The sequence below is a fragment of the Cydia fagiglandana genome, chromosome 7, assembly GCF_963556715.1.
Source record: "Cydia fagiglandana chromosome 7, ilCydFagi1.1, whole genome shotgun sequence".
In the NCBI taxonomy this organism is placed as follows: domain Eukaryota; kingdom Metazoa; phylum Arthropoda; class Insecta; order Lepidoptera; family Tortricidae; genus Cydia; species Cydia fagiglandana.
The window spans coordinates 11,188,073-11,212,844 of NC_085938.1; the positions used below are offsets into that span (position 1 = coordinate 11,188,073).

At 37.2% G+C, this 24,772-nt stretch overlaps 1 protein-coding gene across 4 annotated transcripts in view; it reads left to right on the top strand.

Moving 5' to 3' along the window:
* The window catches only part of LOC134665905 (calcyphosin-like protein), a 59,628-nt gene extending 35,564 nt beyond the window's left edge, over nt 1-24,064 (top strand). For 3 of the 4 annotated variants that reach the window (XM_063522955.1, XM_063522959.1, XM_063522957.1), the window contains exons 2-8: nt 11,062-11,130; nt 20,330-20,483; nt 20,957-21,053; nt 21,389-21,469; nt 21,723-21,847; nt 22,836-22,920; nt 23,503-24,064. In XM_063522955.1, coding sequence (XP_063379025.1) covers nt 11,062-11,130; nt 20,330-20,483; nt 20,957-21,053; nt 21,389-21,469; nt 21,723-21,847; nt 22,836-22,920; nt 23,503-23,604 — 713 coding nt within the window. In that variant the 3' untranslated portion in view covers nt 23,605-24,064. Of the gene's footprint in view, nt 1-11,061; nt 11,131-15,679; nt 15,819-20,329; nt 20,484-20,956; nt 21,054-21,388; nt 21,470-21,722; nt 21,848-22,835; nt 22,921-23,502 lie in introns of those variants that run through there. The other variant, XM_063522958.1, reaches the window with a different exon arrangement.
* The last annotated feature ends 708 nt before the right edge of the window (nt 24,065-24,772 follow it).

Consider the following 24,772-nt stretch of genomic DNA (forward strand, 5'->3'; position numbering starts at 1 on the left):
TTCAAAATTTATATCTGAGGTGCCCAAAGGTTGCCCAAAAGAATGATTTATTTTTATTGAATGCCTTGCGAGTATTACAGTAAGTATCGGGATATCCCCCGGTATTCACTGTAATACTGGCAAGGCTTTATATATTGAACTTTACTTGTTATTATGAATATTATTTATTCATTTATCTCACAATAACAATCTGTCATAAAAACATAACAAGCATCAAATGAAATCGAAGGGAGCCCGAAATATGACAATTTTTTTATTGATTTAGACATAATTATAATATCGTATAGAAGTTATCTTACAGATGTATTCTCATAATTATTTTTTATCAATTAATCTTGCACACGAAAATAACAAAGTGAAATTTTTAAACCCACATAACATTGTTCTAGAATAAAAAAATGTACCTATAGTTATTCAATGTTAACCTTTACGACAAATAATAGTTGGAAAATTTTACTTACCGTAAGAACAACTGCGATGTCCAATCCTCAAAGTCATGCCAAGTTAATCGTATGAAACAGTCCAGAAGTAAATCCAAAAGTCCGTATAACAAGCCAACGCCAAAAGAAAATCCACAGTCCAATTTAAAACAAACACACACAATCACACACCAACAAACAACAAGGGTTGAAGACCGAATGTCTTATCTCTACTGGACTCAAACTGGACACCACTAGAACAATAAAAGGATTAGAATCATGCTATCTGTTTCGCACTCGTACGTTTTTAGAACTCATCTTGTTATCAGCAGGGTGGCGTAATGCAGGTAGTAAAGTAAGTACGCGGCTAAAGTGTAGAATCTAAATATTGCCGGTGAAACCATGTTTTGCACCTCAGATATCGATTTTGAATGTGCTTGCATTCACTTTTAAAGAATGTCACTAAAATGTCCCAAAACAGGACACCTTTCAATATTGCAGTTGAAAAGATTTTTAGAAACCTCTGGTTACCTCAGATATAGATTTTAAACGCAATCGGGTAATTTCTAGAAATGTCCCAAAAAAGGGCATCTCTCAATATTTCCCTCGGAAACAAGTTTCGAAAACTTTGGGCACCTCAGATATCGATTTGGAACGCTATTGGTTAATTTCAAGGAAAGTCCCGAAAATGTTCCAAAAAGGACATCCTTCATATTGCCGTCAGAAACATGTTTTGGAACCTTTGGTAAACTCAGACACCGCTTTTGAACGTATTTGGCTAGTTTCGAAAAATGGCCTAAATAAAAAGGACATTAGGTAGGTACATACAAAGTAATCGTCAATCCGAATTGACGATTGAGGATTGAGGATTGACCGATCAATTCGAATTAACGATTAGTAATCGTCAATCCTCAATCAGTAGATTTAGAATTAGTTTCGTCAATCATCAATCGTCAATTCGGATTGATCGGTCAATCCTCAATCGTCAATCGTCAATTCGAATTGATTTTTTGCCAACACTGGGTACTAACAGCTTAAAAGAACTCTTGCATGTAGTTGCTATATGTGCTTGTATTATTTTGGATTTGAATAACTTGATTATTCATTCTATATGTAACTATAGGTACATACAAGACGGTTCTTTAAGCCTACCTACCTACCTACATAAATAGTACCTACACTTGTAAACGTTTTAAGTAAAATCGGAAGCCTGTGACTTGAAAGGGCATTAACGATATGGGAATGTTTAGATTGATTCATTGACGAAGACGCATGGTTTGCTTCATAATTTCAAATTATATTCGCTAACTGTAGAGTTAAAGTTTAGTTATGGCAAATCTCGTCACCGTGAATGACACTTTCTAAAAGTGCCTATTAAAGTAAATCCTTTCCCCTTGACTTCATTTGAATGATATTCTTAAGCTATGTCTGTTATGGTTCCACCTGCGTAAGGTGTGCCTAAGAGAATCTTTTATTCAGTCACAAACTAACGTCAAGTTATTTGTGATGAAACGAATATGTTGTGTACCTATTTAAGCCTGCGCAAGGCTGCCATGTTTCCACCTGCGTAAGGTGTGCCAAAGAATCTTTGATTCATTCACAAACTGATGTCAAGTTACTGATGATGATATTACAACCTATATAAGCCTGCGCAAGGCATGTCAGAAATTAAATGATATGGTCATAACATAACACAGGCGAGCGAGTAGGCCACAATCATAAAAATATAACAAAGATGAATATGTAAATACCTCCTTTTGGACAAAGGACAAGTGAAAAGGGTTCTAACAAAATAATGTTCTGGGTAAAAATCAGTCGAAATAGGCTTCGTTATTCGAGGTTTCATTATTGTTTACCAATCTATTTTAAGGGTCCCGGACACCCTATTGGCTAAACTCAAAATTGGAATAATTAACATTTCTAAAATTATAATATAATAGATATGAAATAACCTAAGATATAAGCCTATCTCGACTCATTTTTATTTTAAAGATGAAAAAATCTTTGCACCCTAATATAAAATTGTGGTCTAGAGACGCTAAGCCTCATAACGTTGGTGGCATAGATAATACTAAGAGATTTAGTCACCTAAATTCGACCATAAGCCCAGACAGAATATTGATATTTAGAATAAGGTGTGGTCAATCCTCCAAGGTCCAGATAATCTGTGGACTCTAATTAAATCAGGCTCACTTAAGCTCACGACACAACATAGCTTACTTACGGTTCAATTCTGAAATAAGCTATGTTTAATATCACTCATCGTGTGAAAATAAAATTACAAGAGCACAAACAGCCTGCTCAAGGTGTACAAAGGGTTCCGTTTAGCGGCCCTATGAATATCTAAAAACCTTTGAAGTCTATGCCTGCTATGACAGACTAGAAATTAATATAAATTATATTTGCCTCGAGAGCACTAGTCTTTCAGTTAACATTTTTACGAGTACCTACCTATGTAGGTACACGACATAACCAAGGTTAGGTACCTATTTAATTATTATATCCCTGACTGGCATGGTATATAGGAAAATTGTCATGTGCTGCACAAGCATGTTGGAAATAAAAATATACAAAACTGACCTAACGGGGCGTTTATGAATGATTTATTTTACATCCTTATGTCTGCTTTGTGAACCTTGAGGATTCGAACCACCTTGATCGTAAGTGCTCCTATGCACAGATTAAGTTTATTTTAAACTACCCATGCACTAATCTCATAGGCACGTGCTTCTATGCACGGACCAAATATTGTTATCACTTAATTCACTTATCATTATTCGTCATAGTTTGATACTATACGTTTAACAAATGTACCCACCGTGGAATGTAAGGTACCCAGTCATAAGGTTTTTAATAAACAGTGACTTAATGGTTTGCACGAACGATTCTAGTATAACTTCTGGGCGGTCACGTCTAGGGCATGACCCTCTAGTTCTCAATTTATACAAAATTATAGCATTGCGATACTGGTTGCTTTGCACAATGTGAAACAGCAGCAACCCTTGCGAAAAGGCGAAGCTATTTTGAAAGGCGAGTACTTTTCAAAAATACATTGTAATATATATAAATATGTTTTTGTCGTGGAACAAGTACACCCAAACAAATGCAGTCATTTATTATAATATGTTGGCAAAACTCTGCAAAAGAGTTAGGTGTATAGTCTGTCTGTACAGTGTAACTTGAAGGCATCAATGCACATGAATCTCTTGAAACATGGTGGATCAATTAATTTACACCCCGTTTGTGTCTTGCTCCTATTACCAAATCCACAAGTTAAGGACCTCAACCTATATATAGGTACCCTTCTTGCTCGAGACCTGTAAAAAATGTACACAATAATTTCATGCAGTCAAGTGTCGGAAAACTAGATCCACACACTTAGCGATATGGTGAATATATATCCATGAACTCTGTATATTGCCTCCCAGTAGGCGGGATGTTATTAGACTAACCTATATAGTAGGTAGTAGGCCAGAGATATAGTATACAAAAGTACACTGGCCCAAATTAAGTAATATTATATTTCAGAATATAAAATAATTTACAATATTGCTACTATTGAAATATAAACAAGTAACAATTATCCTTAGTTCATAAGGAGGATAAGTATACCTAAATATCTAATAGATTCGACAAAGCGTTGATTCTAGCATTGGATAAAATAGGTCCCTCTTAAAGGGCCTCTGCGCTGTTGGCTTTGGGGCCACAGGCGCCCGGCAAATGGTCGGGAACCCCCTGGTTTCCCACAGCAAATAATGTAAAATCACGAAATAAGCACATAAATTTGTATTTCGGTTAAAAGCACCTATGCGATGAGCTAGGGTTTCGAATTAAGTATCTGATTCCTTATAATTTACACACTGAATATTCAGAATTAAGCAATGTCTATGAATAGTTTACAGAAATTAAGCCACTTTAGCGGTCAGAACCAATAAAGTTTTAAGGCTTATGTCTACCAGTAGGCACCAGATAAAGTAAACCACTAAGAAACTACTCTTACTACATATATACAAATTATTGAGTAAAATTAAGGTTATGATAGCTAAACATGAATTTAATTAGAATGACTCTGCAAATATTATTGATAAAGTTCTGTGGCAATTCTACACAAGAACACCACAAAGCGTCATAACTAGTGCCACAGCGCAGTGAACAATGAGTGTTGTGGCTTAAGCTCTCATAGTAACCTTCACACTTTTAAGTAAGGTTTATTTATGTATGTACAGTGACTTGCGTTCTCGTTAGTAAAGCATATAAAAGAGTTAAATGCATTTTATAGCTATAACTATAACCTATAACCAAGTATATGGCTTACAGTCATTAAATAAATTTAGTGATTCCCTATGACATTTGAATAAGTACCTAATTTTATTAACTCTGTTTGTGGTGATAGTGATATAACGAATAATTAAAATATTCGTCTACCTAATCCCGAGGGATTCTGGAAATAAGAAAGGTCCTGTCCTTGTTATATTCCTGCAACTGCTTACTTTACTATTATAGATAATTATTATCAAATTTGATAATAATTGCGACTTATAAATAAAAACTACTCTAGTACTTTATTATTTTTATCTTTTCATACTTGAATTACATCACTCCTTATAACAGATGTTGTATGCTCTTTGAAGAGTAGACTGACTTATCACATCTTCTTTTACCAAGTTTTCACATACCTACATTTAAGTAATTATGTATAGCACCCTTGTGGTGACTCACTTATTCTTTTTGAACATTTATAAGTACATTAAGTACGTATATAAAATGTTAAGTTAGTATCATAATATAATGGAATATCAAATTGTATGCTTTACTAAATACCTCTCTCCTCACAGGTGTTAAAATAAAGGGTGTACTGCATAATTAATTAAACACTCATAATATAATAATATTACATATACATAATAAGTACATGTATAATCACATTGGCTTGGCGTCTTCCCACCACCAGGCGATAACAAACACGTCTCAATATTATTATTAGGTTCCGAATAGCGGTACAGTTGTTTAATGACAGCGTTTTACACAAAAATAAAACGCTAATTAAATAACTTACCCTATTCGGAACCTAAAGTTTTAATCCTGCCTGGTGTAAATATGTATAATTTTGAGACAATGAGTTGGAAATTAGTTTTTGCGACAACCGCCAAAAAGCAAACTGCTGTGTGGTGGGAGTGTGGGAGAGAGAGGGACGTATATGCTAGAAAAGGACAATACGACCGACAACAGGGTTGCCATTCTCAATATTATTATTAGGTTCCGAATAGGGTAAGTTATTTAATTAGCGTTTTATTTTTGTGTAAAACGCTGTCATTATCGAAGGATTGTCCGACGCCGACTCTGCAGTATTTTATCCATTTACTTTTGCAAGCTCGTATCGTGTCACATTTCCGTGGATTTGAATTTTACTTGCGTCGTACGGAAAGTCGCTTTTTTAATAATATTCTAGGTAGTGATGGGACAAATCGAAAAATTTTCAAACCGAATAAGTCAACTCCGATTTAAACCCAAATCGGTTTGCAAACCGATTTCGCCAAGTCGATTTAACTTCTACTTTTTAAGTATCAGTAGTTCAAACTGCTCCGTAGTCTTTAGTCCCCTCCAGACTATGTGCGTGAATCGCGGCGCGACGTCGCGGAGCGAACATATCGCGAAGTTGACGTAAGACTCCACACTCGCACACTTCACGGCGATTTCGCAGTTTGGTTTGCGGCAATATGGCGGAAAAGCATCAGCTGATCGAGTTTAACTGTTAGTTATCTATGGCATCAGACGTGATTTAGCTGTTTTTCCATTTTGTTTTATTGTAAAACCGTAAAATATAGCTGCTTAATATAATATAATCATAATATAATTCATATTTATCTTGCCACAGAGGAGCCAAAATATTGTGTAATGTGGAGTCTTGCAAGTTCGCGCTTCGCGTCTCCTTTGACGCGGGCCGAAATACCGACAAAAAATGGAGAACAAGGCGCGAAGGCGTGAACAATCTGCGAAATCGACGCCACACTTGGGTTCGCGGCTTCGCCCGCGATTCACGCGCATAGTCTGGAGGGGGCTTTTGAGTTGAAGAAATTGAATTATCAATTTTACGCTTTGTTCCCTGCGATCCACAGCAAAAATTTTGACTTAAAAGTTTTGTAATATTTTTTTAGTTTTGTTGCGCGGTAAATCACACTTTTATAATTTCTAAAGCTAAAACGGGAAAGCACTATACGAGCAAGCAGGAAAGAGCGTGCGATTTCGTGTCATAGCCGCGAATCGTTGAGTTAGCAAATCGACGCGGCGCAAAACTGCCAAACCGATCCAAGTATACCGCCAAATCAATCGCTTTAAGCCCATGCGAAATTGAACCTTACAACATAAACAATAAGTTTCATTTTACTTTACCTGTAGATACCAAGTTTCGACTCGACTCCATAATGGCGGCAATGTGCATGGCAACATTTTTCTTCGTGGTTTGAAATCGATTTGTGTACATTTTAATCCTCAATATGTCAAATGTAAGTGACGGATCAACAAATATGAAAGGAAGCGGGTGAACATATCTTAAGTCGATTTACGGAACACTCACGTCGATTTAGTCGACTTCAGACCTAAATCGGTTTGAACCGATTTGTGAAGTCGAATCGTAACATCGCTAATTCTAGGGTTCACGTCTAATATAATATTCTATGATTTACGTTTGAAAGGGTTATAAATGTTATAATATAATCCGATAAGGTAAAGTCATTTGTACGGGTGGAATATCGTCTGGTTGATGAATGATAGCGTTGATGGGCAATTTAACCTTCATAACTAATGTGCTCGATGGGAATTTGGGCAGCTGACGGGCATTTAGAGGCTAGATATTAGTTTAATTGGCAGGTAGTTAATTGCCAGAAACGTTAGCGAAGGTCTCTTTTACGGTTTAGTCACTCGCGCGACATGTTTCGGAGAACCTAGGTCTCCTTTCTCAGGCACTAACAGTGCGAGCAGCGTTCACGACGGCCGTGTATCGCGTATAGTGTATGCCGCGCGAGTGACTAAAAACAAGTAAGTCTAAACAGTAAAATTATTCAAAGTAAATTGGTTTGTTTACATTTTTTGCTATTTGTATTAAACTCCATTTGTGGTTAGTAAAACGAAGTTTTACGAGCTCTAAACGCTATCATTACCTAAATAGGATAATACTCGTTGCAGTGTCTGCTTTGGCGTCACGAAAGTCTATATAAGTCAGTATGACTAATGACATAATATTGGTAAATGTTGTGTGCGTATCTTGGTACCTACTGATACCTACTGCTAAAACGTAGGTATATTGGTCACTAATTATGAATATTATGAATTATGATGTATTTTGTACAGTGTAAGTATTTAGACCATTGTCTATTTTTTGGGCGTACGTGCTGTCATGTCGGTCGTACATACGTAACTAAGTGGTTTTAAATATTACGAAGATGTAATTTTTATCATGTCGCAGTAAGTAACGGGAAAAAGTATAAAGGCCGAAGCAGCAACAGCAACAACAGCATGCGTAAGGACAATATTCCATTTCTGACCGCAGCTGCACTACTAGTACGAACGCGCCGGTGTTATTGTCAATTTCCATAGTAATAAATTGAATGGTAGTGCTGCTGTCGTTGGAAACGGACTGTCATCTTAAGGGTACAAACTGCCTGTGGCCTATTTTATAAAGCTACAAGTTACAATTTACAAGCGGAAGTCTCTTTCTAACCCTATGTGTTAGAACGAGACTTCCGCTTGTAAATTGTAACTTGTAGCTTTATAAAATAGGCCACTGGACGATTGAGCGGAGACGACCCGCGTCCAGCGTGGCAACGGGGCTCAAGCGACTACCTCACACAATAACACATACACAATATGGTTTCTTTGAGTTTTCTGACCCCGCGGTGCTAAGAACCCTGCTGACGAGCTTTCCGCCAAAACTACCTTGGTTTTAAATAATCATAACAAGCAAAATCACGAGCACAACTATACTGTTGACGTGATTAAAGCATAACAAACTCCTAAAAGTCCTAAATAAGAATCAAGGTTAAATGAGCAATAGCTGCATCTAGAAAAACTGCACAAACAAGTCGTCAGCCTACGCCGTTATCTCGCCGGAGTGATTCATCTTACGCTACTAAAAATAATCTAAAATATGTCACCATAATAGGCATAACCCAGACGCCCTTGGCTATCTACCTAGGCCACACCTAGGCATATATTATTAACGAAGTGTGTTATAGTTGATCGATTTTCTACAACCGTGTGACAGTTATTGTCTGTCGACACTGTTGTCTTTGTTGCGATCGTTGGTAGTCGTCCGTAACGGTTATTTACTGTAAGTACTTATTATTAATAGTTATCAGGTAACTATTAGGTATTTTAGGAAGTGGCGCTATTGTACAGTTCTTACAGAAGTGGTATGAAATTTACCTACCTACCTAAAAATTACTTATAGTTCACATTTCGTAACTTTTTGATGAATTAAAGTTACGAACTTTGTAGGTTATTTTTACATTTTCATTGTTGTTGTCTCAAATTGTAGTATGCATTTCTATATATTTATGTTAATGAGTATGTCCCGACTAACTGACTCATCAACACTGAGCCACAGAATAAATAATAGTACCTACTAGGTACAGAAGACTCACTCCCTAACAAAACGCGTCTGTTACGATCAGCACAGATATGGCCGCTAGGTGGTGACAGCGCCACGCGCGGCTTATGGCAAACCCCAAAATTGGGGTCGAACGGATACTTTTAGCTACCTGTAGCAAAGCGAAATCGCGGAGTGAGCCACGCCTGACTGAGCCGAAACTACTAGAGCTAGATAATTATGAAATTTGCATATCAAGTCAATGATAACGAGAAAATTTATGGATCGGTCTTAAAAATTCAATCGTTTGGTTTAAAAGTGGATGAAAGTTTGTATGCGGTACAGTCACCTGCAATAGTATGTTACACAACGAAGGCTGCAAAAATATCTCTCACGATCTTATTTGTAGAGCCATAAGAGCGTGTCACATTTTTGCGGCCTTCGAAGAGTAACATTATTTTAGTTGACTGACCTGAAACTTCGTAAAATACATTTTAATCAAATTGTTCCCCTTAGAATGTCAAAGGTGTTGACACATTGTATAGGGAACAAAATGTTTTTTGGAATAAGTAATGGGAAATTAGAAAATGATTAAAAATGTTATAAAAAATTAAAAAAAAACGAATTTAAGAGTTTTTGTAAATTATTTCCCTAAAAGGATTAAAAAGGGCGTTGAAAGTTTAGTATCGGGCACCTATTTTTTTGAGAAAGGAAGTTGAAGTTGTAATTAATATCAATTATATAGGTACCTAACTACCGTGACTCAAAGTATTTTTTTTAATGTGTCACCTCCACCTCCATCATCAAAATCAAAAGCTTGTAACTTGTAATACTTACAAACGATGTCACTTTTAACAACTTTTGTTAGAAAGGAATTTCCAGTTGCCTTACAAAAGTTACCTACAACTCCTACAAGCTTTTCAGAAACGGGCCCCACATATACAACACCCATTAAGTAACACATACTCGTATTTCCACAAATGTAAAAAGATAATACATTAGTATGTGGTTATCACGCGAAGGCCAACTGTCAGAAGGATGGCGGAAATAGTGGAAATACCATGACCCAAGTCAGGAAAGCGTAGCTCACCGGGCCAGGAAATGCAAAACCGCGAAATAATGAGCCTGTTTATATACAAGAACAGAAAGAAATGCATTCCTTTTATTTGTAGTAGGTTCTAGGTACGGCCGTATTTTGTAATTTTATAGTTATGATAATTGTGCTACCTATACCTAATAGAGAACCTAAGTGGCCTCAGTAAGGTACGAGATTGAAAAGTTTGATTAGGTAATATCACTATTGTAGTACTTAATAATTTTTCTATAAGTCAACTTAAATAAACTTTTATTTTCTATACAACCTAAATAATTAATAAAAATAAAATTAATAAGTAATAAAATTAGCTACTGAACATCAAAAATATTTACGTTTGATGTCAAAAACGTAGGTAACTAATGTTGTCCCATCAGAAACCGCAGCTCTGACATAAGAACCAGAACAAAAGTGACAGACATCCTCACCCACATAGACAGGCAAAAATGGAGGTGGGCAGGCCACACTATAAGATGCAAAACAGAGAAGTGGAGCCAAAGAATTCTCATGTGGCACCCTACAGATGGATCAAGATCGCAAGGCCCTCAATTAACACGATGGGAAGACGAAATTATACTCACAGTGGGACCACTCTGGACAAGGGTGGCAAGAGAGAGGAAATACTGGAAGGAGTTGGAGGAGGCCTTTGCCGACAGGCACACTGAACCAAGAGACTTCATATAAACATTCAAAACTAAAAATCAACAATCATGTTCAGAAAAATGGGCTATATAAATAAATAAATAAATAAATGTTGTCCCATAAAAACTGGCATGCTTCGAAAATTCGTTTTGAAAATGTTTTGCTCGCAGACACTGGTCCACGGTTATCACTATTCGTTTAGGAGTTATCGACCTTGTTTCAAATGACCCCAGTCTCCCCTAATGAAAAGCGCTATTCCGAATTACTAATTAGACTATAGCTTGTTCTCGACGAAGATGATTAAACACAGTGTTTTGTTGCAGCCTGCTTCAACTACGACAACAAGGCCCAGGCCGAGAAAAAGCTGAAAGACAGCAACATGGAGAGTGGAGGTAAGTCTTATAATTATTTATTGATCGATATTAGTAGGTACTAATGGCTATATAAGCAGGTTATATTTATGGCCTTCATGGGTCCGGGTGAAAATAGTTGGTGGTGGCGAAAATACGAGCGACGCCAACGCACGTGGTGAAAATGTGAACATTTGTGGGATGACATCTTTATACTATTTGGCCATTTGGCAAATGAGCAATATGTCCCACACCCACTAGGGTGGCGCCACTGTCATATACGGGGTGAATACCAAGCATGAGGTCATCAAGGTCTTCACGGGTTACTAGTTTCACCTCAGGGACATTACTTAATCGGTCGCATGTTTATTACTGGACCCGCCTTTCCACACGCGAACTTTTTCCACGAATTAATGTATTATAATTAAATGTTTTCTAATGATCCGTATCGTAGGTAGTATTCCATGAAGTTATCTACCATTATCACCTGGTTGTCCCGTACAGTCGCCATCATATATATCGGAGCGGCCAAGGTGCTCATGAATATCTGAGCACGCCTCTATTGTTAAGGCGTTAGAGTGCTTGTTCAGATATTGTGAACACCTTGGCCGCTCCGATATATCTGATGGCGACTGTACCATACAAACGACTGAGCTAATGATAACTGAAAGATTTGTAGGTACCTATAGGTCATAGGGGTTTCTTTTTCTGTGAGAAATGTACAAAATAAGCCCAGTACAAAATAATCATTTATTTTGTTGTCAAGTCATATACTGTAGGTAGGTCAGTAAATTCAGATGTTATATACACCGTGAAATTTTAGTGGTTGTTTTCCCGCGGCAGGGCGATTTGCTATCGGTAGTACTTTCGAATTATGATAGACAAACAAATAAATAAACTGTTTTCCAAAAAAAAAAATTACAAAAAAATAACCTAAACTCGAACAAGCGAAAAACAATAGTAACACACTAAAACTGCAAGTCGACGACAGTTCCCGATATTGTAAACAGATAAACAAATAAACAAGCACATGTTACTTTTTTAAACTGTGTAACAGGCTAGAGTGCTTTACTGTTTGACAACTGAAATTAAAATTTACTTAGGGTCGGTTGCACCAAACTGTTCGTATCGTTAAAGAGTTCGCTAAATTTTTATGTATGGAAAGTTTCATAGTAAAGCGCCGGGGGGCCCGGGGGGCGCCGGCCGTCGTTGATCGGTCTGTCAAATGTGGTTGGTGCAACTGGCCCTTAGACTGTTCCTTCACGATTAACAGTTGAAATAAAACCTTTTTATTAGCTTGATGATTGCCATTACGTTGTGTCAACTTTGGTAAATCGAATAATTACATCCTCTTCGCTTATTAAACTAATGTGATACTGATAACAGATCCTGTCAATGTCATCACTGCTATTTCTAGTAAAATGGATCGACATTTCGAATATTCTAATTTAGAGTACGTCGCGATGGTGCAGCTGTACGCTAGGGTTAACTACGACTCCCACGCCGCCCGGCGACTTTACGCGGAACCGGACCATTTACAGTCGCTGCGTCTTCGGGGGATTTTAAACCCCCAAGTTCCACACGGACGAACAATTGTCGCCGCAACACAGCGGCTGCTTAATCGCGGGCAGTTTCAAACGCCAGCACATGCACAGGGCAGAGGTGATTGTGTATTGAACGTGGCGGATTGCAGTTCGAACAATTATTGCGGTATCGGGAAGTTTAAGTGTTTGTTTAAGTTTTTGATCATTAAAAGCTTGATCTTAACTTGTTATGTTTACTTTTAAGGATCTGCAAATTAACTGCACGTAAAATGTGTGAAAGAAAAATAAATGGAACTACTTTTTAGGTTATTTTGTTTCATTCACTCAAAAGAATTAGGTAGGTACTACTGCAGTGCTACTACTGGTGTTAGGTCACTTTCGAGTTTCGTTCGACACATTTATAAATCTGGCATTTCTTAACATTATTTAAAAAAAAGATTACACATCGACTGTATATCGATAGCAGAATCATTTCGTTGCGGGAAAACAACCACTAAAATTTCACGGTGTATAAAATACAAGTCAGACCATGACTGTAAGGTAAGGGCACATCATTGGCCTTAAAAACCAAAAACAGTTCTAATACAGATGCAAAGAAATTTAAAGGTGTATGATTTGTGCCAGCGTGGGGACTATAGCCCAATCCCTCACTCTCGAGCATTAGAGGATACTGTGCCCAGCAAGCATTGAAAATAATAACTACCAGATATTTCTGCGCGGTTTATATGCAAAATTGCTGCATATCCAGGCCCGCATACTGTTTCGGTCTAACGGGTCTTTTTATCATTGTATTTGCATTATACCCATCTGGGTACCTTTAGTTACTTTCATCCAATATACATCATGTACTTACTTCAGTGAGTTTTTGATAACCTAGGTATCTATAATGGATCAGCAACGCGCATGTGACTTTGACTCCTCAGAAGCCATATCTACATTAGTTGCCAGTATAATTATACCTACTTAATGCTGTTCAAACAAAGATTAAAAATTAAAAATAAAAACATCCCAAAAAAAAGTCATTCGTATGAAAATGATATTCGATCCTATTGTAGCTACCATCCTAGGTATAACAAATCAGACACACACAATGAAATTCTTGTTTCATTTGTCTGGGATCGAACAAATGCTTGTTACACGGTCTATTTCGCCCGAGACAATGACAAACTAATGGGAATCTAATCTACCTACAACTGAACGAATGAACTTCCCTTGCACTAGCAACTGCTAGCAATTTCATCTAGCGGAAGCAGTTATAAAGTTGACCCAAAAATTTTTTATTAAGCTATGAGCTTCATCACATATGTTCCTTGAGTAATTCTAAGCATTTCAAGCCTGGGAGGCAATAAGAAATGTGTGTCTACTCGGATTTGTAATGGATTCAAACTTTCAACCCCTTTTTAACCCTGTTAGGGGATGAATTTTACAAAACGCTGAAATTACTTTTCCTGTCTTTTAATAATATCCCCAAATACAAAGATTCAAGTCTCGCGTTCGAAATTTTTTTTGATATCCATACAAACTTCCAACTCCTTTTTCACCACCTTAGGGGATGAATTTTCAAAAACGCTGAAATTAGTTTTCTTGTATTTTAATAATATATCGTTTTACGAAGTTTCAAATTCCTAGCTTAAAATAAAACTTGAACCCCATACAAACTTTCATCCCCTTTTTAACCCCCTTAGGGGTTGAATTTCACAAAATCGCTTCTTATCTCTGGTACACTTTATAAATGTAATCTAGTGTGCAAATTTCAACTTTCTATCTTTTGTAGTTTCGGCTCCGCGTAGCAAAAATCTCCAACCAAATTTTTCACCTTTTTACGTTTTTCTTGTAAAATTACTATGAAATTGAAAAAAACAAATATCAGCAATGCATTCTACGTCTTTGGTTTATACGAAAATGATACCAAACTTGCCCTAGTACCCACCAGGATCAGAGTAGATTTTTTTTAAAGATGACGGGTGGCGGCCGTCTTTGTACCCCACCCTCCCCCCCACTTCAGGCTAGAAATGCTTAGAATTACTCAAATATCAGATGTGATGAAGCTCATAGCTTAATAAAAAATTTTTGGGTCATGTATGGCAGCGTTACATAACTGACTCCAGTAATCGCCGTGGTGCTTGTATAGTACTCCCATAGGTATGATCATAGCTCGTCTCATTCGTTTGCGAGGTATGATAAACTTATTATTAACAAATTTTACTTGCTTATCTACAATTTAATAAAGGGTCAGTAATATTAAATTATCACCATATAAATTAAACCTTACAAAATGAAACTAAGTTACTGATAACTCCAAATCCTTTATTACACGAAAATGACCATTGTGAATAGACCTATGAAAAAAAAATGGTTTTCCTAGAGCGTGACGAGAAAATTCTCGGACATTTCCCTTAAAACGAAAAAAGTTACAAAAGGTGAACTGGCATATAACTTGCCACTAAACGAACTTTTTGTCGAATTTCTCAACTGATATGACTTTATCTGATTTATATGAAGACTCGCAATATTTCGAGAAGAAAAATACTGGTTTCCTGGTATCAGGACTGATCATGGAATCAGCCTTCGCATACGTTTCGTCATCAATAATTAAAGCAGCCGTGTTTTTGAAACAACAAGGTGTACACTGTGCTGTGCAGTGATCTAGATGGCCCAACTGCTCGATTTTACTGCTCTATCGTTTTTTTTGGGTCTTTGTTTTGTTTTTTGTTAGTAGTTATACCGCACTTTGTTTTAGTTTTTTGCACATCTTAGTGGCTTGCACCAATATTTTTGAATATATCTCGATTGTAATGTAATATTGTGTACTAATTAGGTATCTACGTATGAATTAAGTGGTTGAACACTCTACTTATAAGCTTATTTATTTCTCTATATCATGCTTGTGGGAATAAAGTCAGCAAATACACTGCGATAAAATAATGTTGCCCTAGTCTGCACTAGGTCATGTAATAGGGGTGTTTTCCACCTAACCGTAGTCAGGCGATCTTGGCGTGTTTGTAGTTACCACTTGGGTGGGGCAAAGGTAAAGTTTTTCAGCCAGTCGGCCAAAGGCGGCGCCGCCTAAGGGACGCATCGTCCGGGAAGTTTTTTTTATATATTCGAGACGGTTAACTTAGTGGTATCATACGAACAAATGATTGTGAAAGATGTATGCCCGTAAAAGCAAGACTAATTCAAACAGTAAGTCAATTTATGCTCTTGGTTTTATAGGTTATTACGTAAATTAACGGTGGCAACATTTGTTTTGAGCAGTTTAATGAAATGGTTTTATAACACTATAGGTTTATCCCTTAACCACTGACGTGTTACTACAGTATGTACCGATTATGAACTTTAACGTAACGTCATATCTAACGAGTCGTTAGTAATGACCGACTTTGACAATGTACCACATTCGTACGTCAGTGTTTAATTCTGTTTAATTTTCTTTACAGTAGGGGGTCATCCATTAATTACATCACACGTTTAGGGGGAGGGAGGGGGTCAAGAAAATGTGACATATTGTGACATGGGGGAGGGGGGAGACACAAACTTTGTGACGTCACTTTAACTTCATCAGTAACCGAAAATTTATTTAAATTATTTTATTCGCTGTACATTTAAATAACAAGTTTTTAAAACGATAATCGAAAATTTAATCGTTTAATTTTCTTTCCTAAGCAGTTTTGGGTTATAAAATTACTAATATTTATATCGTAGAAAATATTTTGATAAAATATTAATAATACTTAGGTACTTACTTAATTCGATTTGGCGATTTCGTAGAAAAAATGTGACGTCACACTAGGGGGGAGGGGTTTGCCAAATGTGACCAAGTGTGACAAGGAGGGGGGAGGGGTCAAAAAACCTAGAAATTCGTGTGACGTAATTAATGGATGACCCCTAGTGAGGTTAAACTACGTTTATTGTATGACATTAATGACTCATTATACTCACAAAATATCAATAATTTTACATTAATGAAATTCCGTCATGGTCTGTTTTCCTTCCCATGCAATACCTGGGAATTGGGACAGGATGTCTCATGTCAGTAACAGTACCTATTCAGTATAGGTACATAATTTGCGCCAACACGTGTATTCATGATATTGATATGTAATAAACAACTATTTCAAGACATACTTTACTGTTATTTTGCCTTTTTACCATTTTTAAAGGTGGCAAAAGAGTTACTCGTGTCTTTCGAGTCTAGATTGAAGAACTCGACTTGTTTTTATGAGACTCAGAGCTTAAAAAACTTCGTAGGTTTTTAGTGCCAACTCGAGTCCTTTATTGTTTATTTTTTAAGCGCAACTCAAAAGAACTCGAGCCTCCGAATATAGACCCAGTCAACAATTTTATAGATTTTATTTACACAACAGTAAAGGAAAAGCAATGAAAGTTTAATAATTGGAAAATATGGCTACGGGAAAAGGAATAAACGAGGAGAAAGACTTGTTGAATATGCATACGAGTACAAACTTTCCGTTATGAATACATTTTTTAAAAAGAAACCAAGTAGAAAGTGGACTTGGATATCACCGGACACAAATACGAAGAACGAAATAGACTACATTCTGTCAAACTCTCCCAAAAACATCACAAACATAGAGGTACTCAACAATGTAGAATTTCCAAGCGACCATCGAATAGTAAGAGCAACATTAGCCATCAAAACCATGAAAAAATGCAGAAAACACTTTAAAACCTCAAGTTCATCACTGAAAACGGAAGACGACATAAAATCATACCTTTACAACCTCGAAACAAGCATCAACGCCATACCAATCTGCGAAAAAAACAACATACAAGCGACCTATGACTCGTTAGAACTCTGCATCAAAACCAGTTTAAAACAGCGAAACACGAGCAAAGATGAAAACAAATGCTATCATTTTTTCGGGGAATCGACTAAACTCCTAATACATAGACGCAGTGAACTGCTAAAAGTCAAAAACAAAACTCAAGACCAGAAAAAAGAGCTGTCAAATGTTTTCAAAAAATGTAGCAAGGCGATAAGAAATGACTACAATCTTCACAAACAAAAAACAATCGAAACAAGCTTAAAGCATTACAGAAGCGCCAAAAAAGGATATAAACAACTAAGTACACACAAGGGCTGGATACAGAGTTTAAGTAGAGATTCGAGTGAAACAAAATCGAGAAAAGACGTCATCTCAACCGCGACGACATTCTACGCAGACCTATACTCCAAAAAACTTGGCGACTCAACACCAGCGGCAACTGTGATCAACGTACCAGAAACGCGCTCTTCCGAGATTATCCATTTACACGAGGACGAAGTATTGAAGCATGTCAAGAAACTGAAAAGCGATAAGAGCCCTGGACCTGGCGGCTTAACAAATGAGGCGCTGAAAATAGGAGCACCGGTACTTATCAAACCGTTGACACATATATTCAACACGGTACTCAACACCGGGAAGGTTCCAAAACAGTGGCATGATTCAGACATTATTCTGCTATATAAAAAAGGAAACCCTCTAGATATTGCCAACTACCGTCCGATAAGCTTACTATCCAGCGTATACAAGCTGTTCGCATCTATCTTACACGACAAAATCAGCCCTCAAATAGACGACATGCAGCCAGTAGAGCAAGCTGGATTCCGCCCCGGTTTCTCGACTATGGATCATATCCACTCGATGACACAAATAATAGAAAAGTTTGGCGAGTTCAATAGAAGCTTATACATCTGTTTCATCGATTACACGAAGGCATTTGACAGCATCCACCATAGCTGCATCTGGGACGCTCTACACAAGTGCAATGTAAGTCCAACAATCACTACAGTCCTAAAAAACCTCTACTCAAACAACACAAGTAGAGTAAAACTGGAAGTTAGAGGCGACGAGATCAAAATAGACAGAGGCGTCAGACAAGGCGATCCATTATCCCCTAAAATCTTCATAGCTGTCCTGCAATGTGTTTTCGCCGAACTGAACTGGGAATCTGAGGGCATTAAAATTGGAAACACTCGTCTTAACCACCTAAGATTCGCTGACGATATCGCAGTCCTAGCAGAAAATCATCACGATTTAGAAAACATGATACATCAATTAAACACAGCAAGTATAAAAGCAGGCCTAAACATGAATTTAAATAAAACTAAGATAATGACAAACAGTACTAAGAAAAAAATCATGCTAGACAACACCGAACTAGAATACGTCGACCACTACATATATCTAGGGAAGCAAATATCGTTCTCTAAAACAAACAACGCGGATGAAATAAACAGACGAATCAAATCCAGCTGGAACAAATACTGGGCAAATAAAGAAATATTGAAAGGCAACTACAATCTCCATATGAAGAAAACTGTCATGGACACATGTATTCTTCCATGCTTAACATATGGCTCCCAAACTTGGACTTACACAAACAACATAAAAAATAAAATAACATCGTGCCAAAGGGCGATGGAGAGAAGCATTCTAAACTTAAGAAGAATCCACAAAGTCAAAAGCCAAAAGATCAGAGAAAAAACTAAATTGACCGATGCTCTACAACAAGCGCTCAAATTGAAATGGCGATGGGCCGGCCACGTAGCCAGGTACACTGACCAGCGCTGGACCCTCATATGTACCAAATGGACCGGTCCTTATGGAAAACGAAGCGTGGGAAGACCTCAGCAGCGCTGGGAGGACGAAATAAAAACGGTAGCAGGAAACAACTGGCTTACAGTGGCACACAACAGAGACAAGTGGAAGAAATTGGAGGAGACCTATACCCTGCCAAAGGGATCCCAATAATAAAAAAACTAAACAGAGAGAGAGGACATAAAAAGGATATACATAAGGAAAAGTCGAATATACATTAAAAAAAAAAATACTATTAGATTTAAATACATATATATATAATTCTTTCTTTTTAGTTAGTCTCTAAGGAAACAAATTTATAAATTATTGTTACTATTACGGGAAATAAAAGGTTTTTATTTATTTATTTATTTTAAAGGAAACAGGCGTTATTGTATGATTTTTGTTAGGTGCATCCATGAATTTTACATGAAGACACATTTCGTAGTTATTTGTAAACAAATTAGAAGTTCCCCCATAAGTCTCTACAAAAGACTCGGGACTCTAACAAGTTTCTGAACATAACTCAGGTCTTCATTATAAGAGTCAGAAAAACTGAGTCGAGTCTTAACTAAGCAGAGGACTCAAAGGACTGGAGTCTTAATCAAAACCCACTCACGAGTTCTAAGTTAGGTAGAGTTACCCAACCTAATTAGTAAAAAATTTACACATTGATGTTTATCCTGTTATCTGAGGGATCTAAAGAGCCAGGCAGGGGGCGTAGCCAAGATGACAATCGTTGATAAAAAGCGCCAATTCGAAATTGTCACGTGACTTTTCGTAGCTAGGTATACCAAAGGAAAACAATATCGCGACTAGACTTGGCGACGGCTTGCGCGGGGAAGCGAAGTAAGCGAACCGCGGACCAAAATATGTGCTTCAGAGCTAAAATATAAGCGAGTTTCGTCTAACCTAAACCTAACCATACTATTACAGCATGCAGATATGACGGAGTTCTGAGGTAAAAAACATTAAAAAAACATACAACCGTATTGAAGTTGGTTAAAAGTAAATTAATCTCAAATACCTCCTGTGTACCTATTATGTTTATACTTTTCATATTTAAAGACATGTGTGAAAAAGTGTTTTCATTGTAATTATTTTGTTTTACAGTAGCATGGCATCGTCCGCAATCTGCGACGTCGCGGGTCGAGGAAGAGTTGATGCAGAAGAGCGCCCGAGCGCTCAACACGACCACCGACCCTCTGGAGAGACTGCGTCTGCTGTGCCTCTCACGCGGCGCGTCCGGAATCATGGGGCTGGGCAGGTGAGTACATCATCTAAGTTACTTTTGTGAAGTAGTCTACATGTGCAAACTGAGTGGAAGCTATTGTGGGACGTCCAGCAACGCGTGTGGTACAGTCGCCATCAGATACATCGGAGCGGCCAAGGTGTTCACAATATCAGAACAAGCAATTTTTAGATTAAGTCAGGTCCCCACAGAAGACCATAGCGCCTCGATTTGCCGCGGCATTATGCTAAGTGGGGATCCTATTATAGCGTCAATGTCTTTTATGTCTGCATGCTTTTCTTTTTTTCATGTACATACTTACTATGTTGTGGCGTTAAAATAAATGTATTTCTTCTTCTTCAATCTAACGCCTTGTCAATAGAGGCGTGCTCAGATGTTTGTGAGCACTTTGGCCGCTCCGATATATCTGATGGTGACTGTACAACGTCCACATTGAACAAAATAAATTACAGTTTCAAACAATATTAATAGAAACTAAAATTTCATAGGATTTTCCGAAGAATGGATGACGACGGAAGCAAACAACTTAACAAGGAAGAGTTTTTCACGGGCATTAAAGACACTGGACTGGACATTAGCGACGAGGTAATTCATTTTAATGTTATGTATAAATATTAATGTAACTTAGGTTGGCATTCCACCTGTCCAATTTCGTTGTCCAAAGTGGGATTTGGCTCACATTTTGCTTAATGAGAGAGTGAGACGCAATGACATTGGATAAATATATTTATTGGACAGATCGAATACCACCTTTAGTGCAGTGAAGTTTTTAACATTGATCCTGTTTCATGAGTCTGATGAAAAATAAATTGTGTAAACAATTTTAGCATATTAGGTACAGACTGTTCTTCTTTGACTCAACTCTTCCTAATTTTATCATGTAATGTTGACATTGATTGTCTATTGTTTACATTTTTCAGGATGCAGAGAAATTGTTCGCTCAGTTCGACACAGACAACAGCGGTTCTATTAGTGTAGATGAATTCATCAAACAGATTCGTGTACGTATGAATTTGTCCTTTGCAAAATTACTTTTTAAGTTACGTATAAGTATTTCTATTATTGTTTACCTTCGCCGGAAAGAGCGCTTTAGGACGCTTAGGTACTATACTTAAGGACTAATTCCAATATGACATGAGCGCACTAAAGATTAAAACCTTGGCGAGGAACTTGGCAATTCGGCAAGGGATTTTTATTGTGATCTCTGTGGGAGGCTGATTTCTGTGTGAAATAAATTTAACTCGTTTGTTTCAGCCTCCGATGTCTGAAGGCCGCCGTTCTATAGTCGAGCGGGCGTTCAAGAAATTGGATAAAACTGGAGATGGGATCATAGCCATAGACGATCTCCGTGGAGTTTACGCGGTCTCTGCGAACCCGAGGTAACTGTGAAACTGTTATGGCTTGGAGTGGCCGGCGCTGGCTCATCGTGTAGAGGAGCCATTAAACTGGGAGGAAACTGTTAAAGCCGCCAAAGATTGTTACAAAATGTATATTACGCGATTATTCAGCGAGTTATCCTGTACACAATTTACAGTTAGATTCGCGTGAGTTGACGACGAAATATCTATGAAAATATTGACCGACTGGTCAGTAATGCATTAGATTTAATATTTAGTACAAATTTCGCGCCAGATCTGATTATTAGACCTGTGATGGTTTGCAACTGTAACTTCTTTGCTTTCGTTTTTTTTTAACAGTAACCAATCTACAGCGTGTTTTTTTTTTATTTCCGTTAATTTCAAGGGTGCATTCCTGAGCTTAAATCAAGTAACTTTCTCAAAGACACCGATGTTCTAATTAAGTCCATTTCGGAGATAATCAAGAATTTATTTTTTTCATATAAGGCCTCTACAAGCGTGTACACTTGCCTTAGGGCCGATTTACATATTGATTAGTGTTTAGAATGAGTTCATACATTTGCTACTAAACTTAAGTACAATCTCGGTCGATTGATGTACGAAATGACATTGATATGTCACAGATTTCAATTGTTTGGTTGAGTTAAATGTAATGCCCGTGTTACAACAACGCTATATGCTACATTTAATTACTTTTTAAACAAAAAAAAATCCAAAAAAGAAAACAAAAATTTTTTTTTTGAAAATTAACTATGCCATTTAGTTCTCTTAAACGTACTTAACCATACCCCGAAGTTAACGGAATTCAATAAAAACACGGTGTATAAGTGTCCTATTAAGTTAGTCTTGTCCACCAAACAAAAAAACAGCCTTATTAAGACGACCCAAAAATGAATCATCTTTTTCGAAGTGCATCTACTTATTATTTAAATTGCATCGAGAATAAAGAGTCAATTGTGAGAGAGAGAATAGAAGAGCGGGAATGTAATGATAACACATTTAATTTTAGGTACAAGAGCGGCGAAGAGACCGAAGAACTGATAATGAACAAATTCCTAGCCAACTTTGAGAAAGACGGCACCGTTGATGGCAAGGTGGGTACAATATCATTGTGGTCCAATGCAAGTCAGCCTATTTGTGAATAAAATTCATTGCATTCTGTAAATATTAAATCGTTTTTTAGTACAAGATTAACTTTCTGATCCAAAGCTTTGCGATACACATAATAGGTGTAGCTTTGGCGTACTTATAGTCTGAAATTTGTACATATTTACATAAATTCTTTTTTTAGTTGTTTTCTTCATCGGGTCAAGCCAAACGTAATGTGAAGTGAAAACGTTGTAATCCTTGTCTCACTAAATATGTACTTAAAAAGCCTGGACAAGCGACTTTCTAAATATTTTTTTTTATTTCCAGTTATCTGAGGGTCTACCGAGAATCGCGTTCGACGTATTGCCTCTCTGTCGCACTTGTAAATTCGTACGTAAGTGTGCCAGGGAGGCAACACGTCGAACGTGGTTCGCGGGTAGGCCCTCTGGTAAAGTCTGCTCGGAAAGAGAAGAGTCATGGAATGTATAGGGCCTTGGGCTCCATACGTTCCACGACTCTTCTCTTTCCGCGCAGACTCTAACGCTCTATAATCGATCCTTCTCTGACCAAATCCAAATGACTTTCAGGTAACGCTTGAGGAGTTCATGAACTACTACAGCGGCATCAGCGTGTCCATCGACAACGACTGCTTCTTCGATCTCATGATGCGGCAGGCCTACAAGCTCTAAAGATCAAGCCAGAAGCATTGGACCTGGAATACCATGGACTTAACGTCGCTCAGACAAAACTATGATTTCATGACGACGATTTTTTTCATATTTACGCGCACACGCACACATTTACAAATTGTGGCCAAGCGGTCCTTGACTCAAAACCATAAGAGATTGAGTAAGTATGTGTGCGTGCAAAATCGGTGTGTCACGAAGTCACAACTCTGTTTTAGTGACGTGGTGTTCTTGCATTTTTCGTCCATGGCCAGATGTCTTTATTTTCCAAATGTTTCAACCATTTGGACAATTAGGACAGCACATACACGCACATTTTAAGGCTTTTGTCGAAACGCTGGATGTCGAGCACTCGGTCACTATGATTTTTCAATTTTATTAATGGTAAAGATGTATTTATTTAACAAATTAACTATGTTTGAAACATGCTGTGTTTCCTATTAATTAAATATTTTTAATGTAATATACTATGTTTTATTTAACCGTCTCCGACTAGATATATTGTCGAACGTCCATTTATATAATCACCAGAGGTAAGACCTAGCTAAAGTCTATTTCAATAGAACTTGCTAACTATGTAAACAAACCGCCATATTGAAATTGTCTCTGAATGATGAATTTACTAGTGATGGGCAAGACTCCTACTTACTACTTTACTAACGTCAAACCATATCGAATAATAAAATACCAAAAGTAAAAAACAAGTAGTTACTTATTTTTAATTTGTTTAATCACGATCAGAAGACAAATTAGTACTTAAGAATGATGTATTGATGTATTTTATAACCGCGGCGGTAGGTACAGAGCGTGAGTTGGGTAGTGTGTTGCGGGTTTATATCACAAACTTTAGTCACAACACTACCCATCATAGACAATTGTAGAATTTAAAAGAAACAAAACCGTCATTGCATCAGGTCCTAATAACCTAACTTATGAAACCATTTTAAACTTTTAATTAAATATCCAAGATACAGTTACATATTTATGTATTTTACGGAACGGACCGTTTCAATAGTGTATATGTGTATGGTTTCAATGGTATTAAATTTGATGAGGTGGTGTGAAAATTCAAGGAGAAACAGTGATAAAACAAAGTTACGTAGTTTGTTTAGTAGTGTTAATATACAGAATACAGTATATTAACACTACCCTGTGTACTTATTCAACAAAT